The sequence below is a fragment of the Protobothrops mucrosquamatus genome, unplaced genomic scaffold (assembly GCF_001527695.2).
Source record: "Protobothrops mucrosquamatus isolate PMUCROS unplaced genomic scaffold, P.Mucros_1.0 scaffold7, whole genome shotgun sequence".
In the NCBI taxonomy this organism is placed as follows: Eukaryota; Metazoa; Chordata; class Lepidosauria; order Squamata; family Viperidae; genus Protobothrops; species Protobothrops mucrosquamatus.
This window is the reverse complement of record NW_015386394.1, coordinates 3,401,026-3,415,596: the sequence shown is the minus strand read 5'-3', so window position 1 is coordinate 3,415,596 and position 14,571 is coordinate 3,401,026. Positions and strand designations below refer to the sequence as shown.

Sequence of the window (14,571 nt, the reverse complement as noted above, 5' to 3'; positions counted from 1 at the left end):
AGCTCAAACCTTTCTGAGGAGGAGGAAAAGTTCCCCCACGCTTTGAAGCCATTTTACTTTCTCTTCCCTTCTTCTCAAATTTAATTTGTATAATACAATGTCCATTAAAGTTTTCTTGAAACTGCCACAAAAAGCAAAAACAGATATTTTGCTCACCTTCAATACCAATAACTCTAAGGCAATAATAGTCCAGCAGAAAATAAAAGCCAAAGTGAAAGTCCTCAATAAGTGAAAGTCTCTATTAAAGAGCAAAACGCCCTTCCGCGGCCATTTTTTCTCTTTTTTTTTTCTTCTTAAACTTTAAGTCTTAATGGAGAAGTTATTAAAATCAGAGCTGAAGGTTCTTATCCATGCCACTCCCAAGCACCTGGATCACCTGGATCACTCTGTCTGCTCCCATAAGCAGAGGTTGAGTCCGTGTCTGGCTTCGTTCGTAGAATGGAGGCAGCCCAAAGCGCGGAGAAGTCCCTGACTCCGGGGGAACTCACCTCCACCCCCACAGCTATAAAACTGTGGGAGTTAGGGAGTTCTACCCCTATCAGGGAGGCTCTCCCCCCTCCCCTTTGCCCGGGGAAGGGGATTCCAAGCCGCGGAGCAGCTGTTTGACGCTGCTCCTGCGGCTTTTGCGCGTCCTCGGGGCAGGCGGCGAAAGGGAAAGCCGCCATCAGCACAGGAACTCAAACCGGAAGTCGCTCATAGACTCCTATTGAAGGGAGAGGAATGCATGTTCTTATATGTTTCTGTGTTTGAGAATTTCTTTTTCTTAAAAAAATTATTAAGAAAACAAGAATATAACGTGTATGAGAAAGAGAATGGCTGGTATATGCAGATGGAGATGAACTACATTAGTAAATGGGGCATTTTGATTACATTAATTTATTTTTTTTGTATTGACCCTGTCTATTTTTATAACTGTGGCTCATCAAAAAATCTTATTTGAAATCTCATGACAATATCAAAAACATGAAAGATTTTGTTATTCACATAAGATTTAACCTTTTTTAAAAAATCGAGTTCCTACCTATATGTGAAAAGGTCATACATACACAATTATGTGTATGACCATGTATCTATCTTGGCTTAAGAGCAGTCCCAAACTTGTCTGATGAATAAAAGAAAAAGAAACACCAAGTGAATAAAACCTAAGAATTATTTTTCTTTTTCTTCTTTATTCAGTGGCAGATATCAGCATGATAAGTATGGTATCAAAGACTATCAGCGACCGTGTTGTTAATTACATCTCAAGTCCTACTGGAAATAGGAGATTTTTTCCACAGGATTTCCATAACCATGAACAATCTGACAGTACAGGATCCTCCATTGTGGAACACTACAGATCATTAGGTAATCAAATCCTTGTCCTTTTCAGATATTCCAAAACAGGAGTCTAACCAGATAGAAAAATGTATTAATATATATAAATTTCAGCTAATTGAAGAATGCTCAGCTTCAAATCGCATCCTTTCAATTAACAGAATATTAACAAGAATATTGCAAGACAGGAAAAATGTTTCACTGTAGAAAATTCATGTGCATGTCAAATCAGTGTCTAGATTAATATAGTGCATAAAAATTAACTTGATCATAAATACAAGAAATAATTTCTTAGAAAATACATTTATAACAGGAAAGGAATTGTAATTTCTCCCAACTGCTCTGTGTTTTTTGTATTTGTATTATTATGAACTGATATTTTATTTTTAATGATCAGTAGATTTGTAGTCTATGAAAATATCACTGATAGTGTATGTGAAACAATGAGAATCTTAATCGTGCCTTTCCATCTCTCTGTTTTTTGCTGTAATACTCTTGGTGCTCTTGTGAAATCCTGTGAAATTTCAAATGTATATTTATATTTTCATTTATGTCTGAATTCTACTGTAGGACAAATAGATCCGGAAAAGGGAACTGCAATAGTTAAATATAGCACAAGAGTTAACTTCTCCCATGCAACACTCTTATTTTAAGTTTGGAGGTCGGGGAGTGGCATGTAATGGGAACAGAAATCTGAAATATGTATTGCTTTACAAAATTTATGGAGTCTTTGCCAAGTAATCTTTCCATACTGTTATTATGATCATGTCCAACATATCTCTTTGGATGTTTTCAGAATTTTTGCCAGGGTTTATCATCCCAGTTACTACAGCTTCTTTTTCTTTTCTGTTCCATGCAATTTATTCTGTCTTTGTCACTGGTTTTCTGCAATCTTCCCCCTGCTTCTCTTTTCATTTATCTGCAGCGGCAGCCTTTTCACTCTGAGCATTTCCATAAAACCGAACTTTGACAAAACCCAGCTTTCACTGTAGCTATATGATATCTTGTTGGCATAATGATTTATAGTTTTCATTTTCAACATTATCCCTTATGTTTTTCAGCAGGCTAACAAAATATATTATCTACATGGAGGGTGGATTAATATTTTCAGGATGCTGATCAATTAATGAATAACCAATGGCATCTCTGTCCCATCCTCCCACTTAAAGTATTCACTTCCCTCATTTAAATGCAACAGACCATGGAAATTGCCAATCACAAACAAGGCTAGGTTGATTTCACATATATGCTTACTTTCCTTTTTTAAACATCATGGAATTGTGTTGGTTGAAAGAAAGCAGAAGTATTATACCTATGTAAATTATAGTCTAGGAATGAAAAAAGACCATGTGGGTCTTGGGATAAAGGTAAAATTGGATTACTAGGCCATTCAAATTAAATAAGTAAATAAATAAATAAATAAATAAATAAATAAATAAATAAATAAATGCAATAAATAAATGCAATAAATAAATGCAATAAATAACCAATGTCCCTATGAATCTGCATATGCCATACTTCACCAGTTAGTGATAGCTTTATTTTTTATGTTGATTGATTGATTTAGGCTTATTTTACAGTGAGAAGCCTTTGTATGGTTAGTGTATGATTCAATATATTGTGGAATCTCCCAAAATAGGTTAATTTAGAGAAGCATTTTTTGTGAACACAATTATAGTCCAATGCAAACTAGTTACCAGTTTGATTTTGAAAAGAATTAAATGCTTCGATTTCATTTCTATAGCATCAACACAGAACAGTAGATATAGGTAATGCAATATGGAGCCAAAGTGGAGGGTTATCAGCTTGCATTTGGCATTTAATATAGATATAATGGGAGCACGGTAGCCTAGCGATTATGACTGGGCTTTGTTGACTAGAAGGTTGGTAATTCAAGACCCAAGCATTGCATGATAGGGTGAGCTCCTATTACTTGCCCCAACTCCTATCAATCTAGCAGTTTGAAAGCATGTAAATGCAAATAGATAAATAGGTTTGATGGGAAGGTGACAGTTTTCTGTGCATCTCAGTCATACCGGCCGCATGACCACGGAAGCATCTTCAGATAACACTGGCTCCCTCAACTAGGAAATGGAGATGAGCACTGCCCCTTAGAGTTGGACATACTGGACAGGGGAAACCTTTATCTTTTTTTTCAATAGACAGATAAATAAAGCAGTTAAAGAACTCCACAACTAATCTAGGAAGATTAATATTAGTCCCAAAGATTTAGTACTTAATTAACTTTTGCTAGATAACTATATTATGTCCATATAGTTCATGAGCAGTACTGAATATCATTTCAGCCATAAAAATGAAGACAAACCTCTTTGCAATCTACTGGTTTTATAGTTTTGTAATCTAGATATGGTAGTTGTGACACAAACCAAATTTTCCCAGAGCAGATGTATACTAACATCATTTCATAATTCTGAAGCACAGAATATGGCAGACTTAACTACGGTAGTCCTAACTATAAATATATTTACGCATCTTTCCCACTAATCTCTTCTTACACCTTTACTCTTTATTAAATTAATCTATAAGAAAATGACCATAAGAGTTATATATACCGGTAGGTAGATTGTAATGAGATCAGAATTAATATTTTTAAAGTGGTATAAAAGGTCATGATTTAATTTAGTCTTATTGGAATAGCAACATGAATTAGTGAATATTATGACTTAGATCTTCCTCTTCTCTAAAACCATTACCATTAATGGATCCATTACCATTAATGGATCATGCATTAATTCTCAATTCTGATCTGAAAAAAAATATGTTTCCAAAATGTTATCCCTCGTAGCCTACTTTGCCCTTTCTCCCCTTCTGCATTAGATATATTTCTAATATCTAGACAATTTTATATCTATATAAATAAAAATGTAAATGTTCGTTTATTCAAAATCTTAAATCTCCGAAAGTTCTTCACCGATTGCTTTGAAATTTTGACACAACGTTGCATTCAAATACGCGCGTGTTTTTATATACCTATATTATGTAGATGTTTTACCTGTGACAGGTAAAACATGCTTTTTTTGAAAAACAGTGCCATCTGTTGGACGTAAAAGCAACACACGCTTTTACCAGACTGAGCCACAGCAACACGTGGCTGAGTACAGCTAGTATATTATAAAATTATGAATTATATAACATTATAAGATTATAAGTTTTCACAGAGACAAATTCTAAATCTTGGAATACCAAAATACATCCATTTTAACACCTTCCCTGTGTGTGTTTTAAACAACTTTTAAATGTTCTTTCCTTTGTAATGGCTTGGAAAAATGGTTGAAAAATCTCTTTTCTTAAAAGAAAAAAATAGTAGTTGTGATTTATATTTTCAAGTTCCAATTTTCTTTCAACTTGAATATGCTTAATACTTATCCAAAGGTATCAAAAAATCAAGATGGCAATCACAACCATCAGAACAAAGCACACACAGAAAAGGAATGTGCTCAGATCATATGGTTTTGGCTAACATCTTCCCTTTTTTTACCCCTTCTTTGCGGACATCTTTGTAATTATTACTAGAAGAGTGACATCATCTTGTTTTCAAGATCTGGATGTTATGTATAGGGCCTTTTAAAACAAGATTTATTTTCAAGATATTTTGCTATTCAGGTTTCAAGACATCAAAATTGGAAGAAGCATCAGAAATTTCATTTTCATAGAATGATCCATAAAACTATTCATATGGAGAAATTTGGTTCTGTCCCTTAGGAAGCATAAGCTGTCATATGAACATTTGAACCTGTCAACATAAACTAAATAGAATTGAAGAGGGGAACTTTGATTTTTCCTCACTTCTTCATTTAGAGTTTTGGAGTTGACTTGATGGGGAGAGATTATATGAAAGAGTATTGGATTGGATTAAATATCTTGTCTCATTTTTGGGCTTCCAGTTTTGAAGCAACATTAGCCTTGGCAATATCTGGAGAAGTCTGGGAAGAGGTTCTAACATCCGTTTTCCTTCCCTGAGCTTCACTTCTCGGTTCAACCACTAAAGGGAAAGTCTGAAAAATACATAACTTCGGAAACCAAGTACTGCAGCTTAACCGAATATTTAAATCCTTTCATTCATCTGAAATATATGGTAACAAATCAAATTAAAGCTTCTAATGCAAATAGCAAATGTTCATTTAGGACCTGTAGGATGCTTTGTACAAAAGTAGATATGTGGAATTATTTTTGCTCAGAGCTTAAATTCTGAGAGCTTAAATCATTAAATGGAAGGAGCCATTTGGGCTGTTGAATTTAAGTTCCCTGCTCATTGTAGAAATCCAAATTAAAGTATAGATGAAAAAATGGCTGTTGAGTCTCTATTTGAACATATTCAGTGATGCACTGGAAAAGAAATATAGGTTGGTAATGGAGTATCTACTGTAAGCTTAAATTAGCAAAAGGTACACTGGACAAGATCTTGTGGGATTTGAATGATTTCCTCCTCCTGGTAAACCTATCTAGCTGCCCATAAGCACTATATTCACCATAAGCACTATATTCAGCATGAATAAGATTAATCACAGTCCATTAAAAATAGAGCTATTAAATTTGGGCTGCAAAAGTCTAAACAATCTTTAGATGGCAAAAAGAAATATCTTTCTGTTTTTGCTGTCACCTGGTAGTTGTCAATATTTTTGCAGCTCTAATTTGAAACAAAATGGGCTCCTGATTCTTAACTCAATATAGTTTACAGGTTTTGGAAAGCATCTTCACAAAAGCTTTTTTCAAATAACTCTGCATGATTTTTCTTTCTGTTTTTTCTTTCTAGGCTTATTGTTTAAAAGGTGCACTTTATTGCTCCCTACAAAAGAGAGACTGAAGTATATACACAAAATACTTTCAGAAGTAAGCATAGATGTTTTCCAAGAAATATTGGATCTGTTAATTTCTATATCCCATTGAACAACATAAGTAAATTAAAAGATAACTTTTTTCTACTGCTTGTTTATAGATTTCCTGTTTCAAATTCAATGGCTGCTCAGATTCTTTGCACTGTTTGGGATTACAATGTTATGGAGTATTTTTACAGGTAAAAGCAACTGAGACCTTTGTAACGCTTTAAAAATAAATGTATTTATTATGGCATAAGTCTTTGCTTATTAAGAGTCCATTACTGCATGCGGTATAAACTTTATTCTACAGCTATATATTCTAAAGTTTCATTCTGTTGAACATTGGGTAAAGACATTGCAGATCTTATTATTTGGTGGGCTGTTTCTGTATCCCAAGATAAATCATCTTCTGCACTTTCTTACTGACCACGTTCATTAAATTTCATATTACAAAAAGAGGGAAATAAAACAATTGTATCATATGTTGTCTTCAAATTCTAAAATATTATTGTTTATATTTCTGTTGGCTTATTTTGTATGTTTTCAGACCTTAACAGCCGGTTGGGATGAATTTGAATGTCAGCGAGTTTACTATTTTCTCTGTGACCTTAATAGTTTATCTCAGAGAATGCAGAGAGTTGTCAACAGCAAGCCTGGTAAATAATCCGTGTTTGTGAGCGTGTTATAAATTTGAACTTTTGTGTCTTGTGACGTCCTTAATAACTGAGAAAGCAATAGTGACTGACTACTGACTTTAAACTTGTAGCAGTACCATCCAAAATAATTATCTTTCACACAATTTACAGGGTTTTATCATTAGAAAACTCTAAATGCAAGACTAATACCTAAATGTTATTAATTTGTCTAGGAATTTTCCGTAAATTGGAATTGAGGATAAGGACATTTTGCCGCAATGTACTTCTAAACTATTGGACTAATCGGAGTGATTTGATATTTTGGCTGACCTGTATTTTAAAGCCATGGCCAATAGTAAATCAAGCTCGGCTGCTGTTCCTTATATTTGGACCTGCATGTACACTGGATGGTAAGCTAGGAGCCTGAAAATAGGAAAGAAAGTAGAATATTAAGCATACAGAAAATGATTTTCTAGCAAGATAGCAATTATTAATTTTGAATCTAGAATTGCCTTTCTTTAAATCTCAAGAAATAGGTAGTATGGCTAATTAATATCTCAAGACAAATTCTCCTTCAGTAACTCTTATGCTTAATATCATTCAGGATATGTTGATTGGCAGAATATGATTCAAGGCCCAACAGATGAAAATAGTTTGAAAGACCTGGCAGATGCTGTTAAACTATTATATGATACAGAAGCAAAGGAGTGGACAGCGAATGATGTCATCAGTCTGGTGGATGAGCTTGCAGGTTTGTTTGCACACTTGAATCCAAGATATCATCAGGTCTTTATGTATCAACCACAACTGGGACCAGCAGTTCTATCGTTAAGTGAGGTGATCACTAAGTGGGAAATCACGTGATTTTCCAGAAGATTAACAGGAATGTAGCTAACCTGACTTGGGGGAAGGGTGAGAGAATGTTCCATAAGGCCAGTGCCCCACAACAGAAAAGACCCACCTCCTGGGACCCATCAAATGCAATGATGGTACCCACCAAATGTCCTTTCTCCCAGATCTAATGGGACAGCTGATGTAATCAGGGAGAGGCAGTCCCTCAGAATACCTGGCCCCATGCCATGAAGAGCTTTAAAGGTTAAAACCTATCTTGAATTAGATCCAGAAGCAAATGGGCAGCCAATGGAGTTCATAGAGCAGAGGTATGATATGTTGTGTTCTGGCATTCTGCACCATTATGCTTCTGGAAATTCTTCAAGGGCAGCCTCACATAGAGTGTATTACAGTAATCAAGTTTGGAGGTGTCTAAGGCATGGGTGACTGTCAGCAGAGCCTCCCAATCTAGGAACAGGCGCAACTGGTACACAACAGAAAGCTCTTTGAGCAGGAATAATGAGTCAAGGAGGATCCCCAGATTGCACATTGGCTCTCTCTGGGGCAGTGCAACCTCATCCAGCATTAAAGATGGCAAGACTGAGAACCAAATCCAAAACCACTCAGTCTTGCCAGGGTTTAGTTGAAACCTATTGTTTCCTATGCAGATCCTCACAGCCTCCTGGGATTTACAGCATTGCATAATTTGCCAGAGGCAGAGACTATCATCAGTGTATGGAGGGTACATCACCCCATGATAAGAGATGAATTCATCCAGCAGTGTCTTGTAGATGTCAAATAGAAGAGAGCACTGAATCCTACAGCATCCCACAAAGTAGAGGCTAAGGATGGGACATCTCTCCCCAGTCACAAGACTGGAACTGACCCCAGAGAAAGCGGAGAAACCAGCATAACACTGTGCCGCTGACCCCCAATCCTCTGACTCATTCCAGGGGACACCATGGTTGATGGTATCAAAAGTCACCGAGAGGTCAAGTAGGGCAAGCTGGATGCACAAACCCATCTCATCTTTTCCAGAGGTCATGTAAAAGTGTGAACGATGCCATTTGCATCCCATACCCAGGTCTGAATCCTGACCGAAAAGGATTCAGATAATCCATTTCATCCATGGTCCTCTGAAGCTGTTGTGCAACCACCTTTCTGATCACTTTCCCCTGAAAAGGAAGTTTAGATAATGGAAGTAAATTGTCCGGTATGGTTGGGTCTAGTGATGGCTTCTACAGGAAAGGTTAAAAACAAAGTCCTTCTTAAGAGATAAAAGAAAAACCCCTCACTCAAAAGAAGAATTAACCACTGCTAGAACCTCTTCATCTGACACCTTCCAGCCACTTTAACAAGCCATGAGACATGGTTTTTAAGAACAAGTGGTTGAACTCTCTTAGTTCTCATAGTACTCTTGCTCGTTGTATTATCCACTGAAAAGCACAGAAACTAAATCTTAAAAGTACTATAGTTTTATCACTGAACCCCTTTGAAAATCCAAAGTAGTGAATGTTTTTTACTGCTTGTCTTGTGGATTAGATAAATTGGAGTTGTGTTCTGCCTATTTTGAAATAATATTTTCAAATGTAAGAAAATTAAAGTTAAAAGTTAAGCATGCATATGTGTCTGCAGGATTTATGTTTGTGCTTGTATATATATAAAATCTTTTTTTCTATTTTTATAGTAATCCCTCAGGAATGGCATCTCGAAAACACTGCTCGATTTCTCATTTTGTGTGGAAAGAACATCTGCTTCCCATTTATGGCTAGTAAAGCTGTGAATGGCCGAGCTGTTGAATTGGCAAGACTGGTGGTGTTCTTGGCACTGGTAATTAACAGATATTTTCCCTTTCTATGTAGTATTCTCTTCTCTATGTTATGACTTATAAATGGGCCACACGCACTCAAAGTAAGTGACTGCTTTTAACGTATATTGTACATTTCTGTGAAAGAATAACTGCTGTGAATAAAAATAATCAGGATGAGAGAACAGTATTTGGCACCTGACTCTTTTTTCTTTCTTTTCTATTTTAGTTTCTTTTCTTTGCTCCATACAATTTAACTGAAAATCTTCCATCTCCAATAGGGAAGAACTATAATTTGGCATGTAGAATAAAAGAAATTTAGTTCCAGAGCCAATAACTCTTTTGAGTGAAATAATTTTTAATAAGAATTTAAATTCTTGTGTACTCTTATTTGGATCCCCTCTCCCCGGTGTTCTTTAAACATGATTAAAGTCTTAAACGTGTTCAGCACAATGACGTATTTGATGTCTTATTTAATTTCACCCTTAGATACCAGTTCTTCCTTAGCAGTTTCAGGCAATTTGCTAAAATTAACTAACCAGAATAACATTTTAAAAGAGACAAATTAATATATGTCTGAAAATACTTCAAATTAATTACCTTGCTTTAGGAGTGTTTCTATGGCAGCATGTGCATAAATGCAGTTCTTTTAGTGCTACTTGTATAATGTCAATTTATATGTGAATAGTGAAAGTATTTTTATTAAACTTCCATTACAGCAGTCCTTGAAGGAATAGGACATTTGGGATTTTGCCATGCTTACCTAACTTCTTGGCCTGATGTAATTAGTGGACAGGCAGGCAGAACCAGTATACCTAACTTGAGGCATCAGATGTGTCAAAACGTCCTCATTCGCTTGCATTATATTTATCAGAGCACTTTACAGTATTATTAACATTAGCATCATACATTGATACAGATTACACGGCCATCTTCTTGCTTTTTCTCAGATTGTGAGCCATGTGGGGGGGACTGCAGGAATCCTATAGCTTTAATTACTGTATAGGAAAAGAGAAATGTTTTAACTTAAGATCTTTTTATGTGTATATTAAGTAGAATGAATGCACTGTAACAGCTGAGAGCATTTCTCTGTGAGGGTTTTTCTTGCACCAATTCAAAGTCAGCTCTGAACTTGCCTGACCTCCTGATATCTACTGGTTTGGGAAGTTAAGCTGTTTTGTTTCAGACACTGGGATGAAAAAAATTATTTGAAAACTGGCATTTGTTAGTGTGACTTAGCAAAGCTATTGGTAGTATTTTCAAGGAATTCTTGGTTTACCTTATCTTCCTATGCCTAAATGAAGGCAATTATTTTTCTACACACACACACACACACACACACACGCATACACACACATCTCCACTCAGCCTAAGTTATACAGGTGATGAATGCAATATTGGAAGACATGAAAGGCCAGGTTAGGGACAGATCATTTTGGGGGGAAAAAATCTGTGTGGTCACTAAGAGTCAACATGGCTTGATGGCGCATAATCAACAGGCATTGTTTGCTACATGTCTCCCCCAGTCCATCCAAGACTAACATATGTAATTTTCATCAGAGCTATGAGACAAACTTATATGTTTGCTTGTCAGTTTATAGTTCTCAGAAAACACCTCAAGTCAATCATCACTTGCCATTTTAGACCAATAGCCAAACACCAAGAACTATAAGCCAATTAGCATCAGTAACTGTGCCTTCTCCCATTATTTAAGTCTGTATCTAGACTCACATTCCTCCCACATTTCACCAGAGACAGGGATAATAAATCATTTCGTTAGGTTGTGCATTATTTTTCCTTAGAAGCTCAAGGGGGCATACACTCCTCCCATTTCTCTCCACAACTCCACTAAGAATAATTCTCCAGTCTCCAAATATTTTTAGTGTCTTCCAAACTGTTGATGCTGTTATTCCAGAAGTCAGGCTTCCTTTTCCTAATCATGCTATCACCATGCTATAATGAAACCCCAGGAAGTGGCAGAAGGTAACTCTTCCAATGGAAGCATAGACATTTTAAGCACCAAACAGCAATACTGTATATTACTATTTATGATACTGTATTTGTTACCTTGACGTATCATTCATTACCTTATACATGGGTAAAATGCCATTGGTTTAAAATTACCTGGAAATTATTTGTGCTTGCTGGGTGGCAATTATAATACTATTTGATAGGAGGCAGGGATACTCAGCTATCAGGACTGTGCCTCTAGTTGGAAAGCTATACAGACAGAGTCAGGATGAATCACACGGAATCCTTAAACAGCAAAAATATACCACTTTATCTAGTTTAAGCTACATTTTGTAAAAAAAAAAAGTAAAAGTAAAGAAAAGTCAAATCATCAGAAGCCAAGAAAACAACAATTTAAAGATTCTAGCCCTTTGAAAGCTGCCATTACTATATTTACATATGCATGTTTGTGTGTATGTCTTTTCAACCCAAAACTTCCATGGAATTATTTTGGATTGAAAAGCACAAAGATAGGAACAAAGAACTGGGTTTTTTTTACCATCAAGGACATTTCATTTTGTTGGTTTCTGTTCCACCAGGTATGCGAGAAGGACCTCTATTGCATGGACTGGTCTGTAAAAATGATGCAGAAAGTCTGCAATGTTTTCAATCTCTCAACTGAAAAGAATGTTTTTTTGCAGAGCATAGAGAATGCCTTTGCACAAATTATCATGGATGCTCTACAGATGGTGATATCTGGTAAGAAATCCAATTACTATAATCGCACCTTAATCGTGATTCTTTGAATCTTCCAGGCAGTATATAGTTAGGTTTTGCTTTTAGATATGCTCATAGATATTATGAGTAAAGAGGTTAGGATTAAAATCATACTGAAAGAGGAGTACAGTAAAGGTTCAATCCACTACTTCCCAGACCTGGGTAAATTACCCAAAATTGGGTAAAAGTACTTTTTCTTTGGATAACAGCATGTGAACCCGTTACTCAATATCAACAGGGACATTTAAACTGACTTAAAGTATTTTATCTACACTGAGTAAAAAGGACTTTCAAATAAGTGGTTTGGGATACTGAAAGAGAAGGTTTGGGAAGCACTGGTTTAATTCTTTCTCCATGTTCTATGATCCTGTCAAAAACCAACCCTATGCCACAAGAAAGAGGCCACCAAGATCATCTCATTTCTCATTTTCAGTTGAAATTTAATCATATAGTCACATAATTTGGCCTTGATATATTTACTGAAATGCCTTGCCTTTGATTTGTGCAGTTTCCTTCCAAGACAGATTTTCTTTCTTATATTTTCTTTTTAAAATACATGCACGACTGCACTGTACAGTATGCATATTTTTGCATATCAGAATTCCAATGAGAATATAACATTAAAACTGGATTTCTGGAAATGTCAATCAGCATTTCTTAAAAAAAAAAAAAGATTTTATGGGGTTTTTTAAGTTTAAGAGCTATGGCTTATATAACAAATCTTATGTATTTTCAATACAAACAAATATTATGTATTTAAAATAAATACAACCAGTATAGTCTAAATAAATAGAATCAGATAAAAAATAACCAAGAGAAGTAAATATGATTCATGTTTTAATAACATGTCACTCATACATAATTCCTGATGATATTAATTTCATCAATATATTGATGAAATATATTGATGAAATAAAATGTTATCTGTTAGCTTGGGATTTTCAAACTAAGCAACATCTATATGTCAAATAAAAATATGTATTGTTCAATCTGTTTTTTTTTATTTTATTTTACTTAGGAGAGCATGATGAAGAAGAGACCAGCTTTTTAAATCTGTTCCATCTGGTCAATACACAAGCAAATTTTCATAAAGAAATTCTTTATTTAACCATGAACAGCAATATGTAAATTTTTTTTTTTTTTGGTTTTGAATTTGGAGAAAATATCCAATGAATAAGTAAAATTATTTTGCCCATTATCTTTTTTTTATCTCCATGTGTGGCTGAATGCGTTCTGATCTGCCTTCTAAATACACATTTCATTGGGCTCTTAACTAGGACTTATTTGGGGGGAAGGGCTTATATTAGGCGCAAGCCAAAAAATCAGTCTAGGGCTTATTTTCTGGGTGGGTCTTATTTTCAGGGAAACATGGTATATTATAGCATCAAGATTTATTTATTATTAATTTTGCACTTGCTGAGATGAGTAGTTTAACACACAAATACACAGAGGCATATAAACAAGAAAAACATATGCAGAGACTGGGACAGAATATGGAATCCAACTTTAATGAAAAAAGCAATAATCTATGTGCTGGTGAACCAAAATAATGCAAACCATTAAAATAACCAGATAAATAATTAATGCAAATGAGCTGAGAGATAGTTATGACTCATGGCCCCGTGACAGATACATTCTAAAAAAGATTGTAATGGATACATGCAACATGCAAGATAGCTAACAGCGTTTACCATGCCTCCACAAAACTGCTAAAAAATGCAACATTGTAAAATGGTGAAACACAGAAATGATCTGAAAGAGAAGAAACTGAATAATTTTCTTCACATCATTTATTGCAAGACCTAACTCAATGGGGGAGAAGACGAACGGGAGGAATAGGATTTTCTTCATTAACAAACAATCCTCTGAAGAAGGAGTTGTGTTCTGCAATCCTGTTTCACACAATTCTTCACTGAATCTGTTGATACTGTCTGAACAAATTAGTCTATATTCTGTTTGCAGGAACATCTAACTTTCTAAAGGACTCTTGCAAAATCCAAACAAGATGTTAATATGACAAAATTCATATTACCCGTATATACTCGAGTATAAGTCGACCCGAATATAAGCCGAGGGACCTATTTTTCCTCAAAGAACTGGGGAAAAATGGTGACTCGCGTATAAGCCGAGGGGGCATTTTTCAGCACACACATTTTTCAGACCGGGCGGGCGGGCGAGAGAGGCGGGCAGAAAAAAAGGGGGGGGGGGAAATCCACACACGCTCGCGCAGGGAAAGGGGGAAACGGGTGGGCCGGCCGGCTCCCCTCTCCTCTTTGTGTGTGTGTGTGTTTGTCTCTCTCTCTCTCTCTCTCTCTCAATTCTCCCCCACCCCAAAAGCGGGGAGGGGGCGACCTTGCAAAAGGGAGGGGGCTTCTCCCGGTTGCGGAGAAGGCTGGAGGTGCGCCTTTCTCGGCCAGCC

At 35.8% G+C, this 14,571-nt stretch overlaps 1 protein-coding gene across 1 annotated transcript in view; it reads left to right on the top strand.

Annotated features, from left to right (window-relative positions):
- Nucleotides 1-13,280, top strand: part of FBXO47 (F-box protein 47) — a 19,847-nt gene extending 6,567 nt beyond the window's left edge. Inside the window, exons 2-10 of the mRNA XM_015810150.1 lie at nucleotides 1,177-1,344; nucleotides 6,089-6,165; nucleotides 6,272-6,349; nucleotides 6,700-6,808; nucleotides 7,021-7,197; nucleotides 7,392-7,538; nucleotides 9,306-9,448; nucleotides 11,975-12,134; nucleotides 13,171-13,280. Coding sequence (XP_015665636.1) covers nucleotides 1,177-1,344; nucleotides 6,089-6,165; nucleotides 6,272-6,349; nucleotides 6,700-6,808; nucleotides 7,021-7,197; nucleotides 7,392-7,538; nucleotides 9,306-9,448; nucleotides 11,975-12,134; nucleotides 13,171-13,280 — 1,169 coding nt within the window. The remainder of the gene's footprint in view (nucleotides 1-1,176; nucleotides 1,345-6,088; nucleotides 6,166-6,271; nucleotides 6,350-6,699; nucleotides 6,809-7,020; nucleotides 7,198-7,391; nucleotides 7,539-9,305; nucleotides 9,449-11,974; nucleotides 12,135-13,170) is intronic.
- Nucleotides 13,281-14,571: the final 1,291 nt, after the last annotated feature.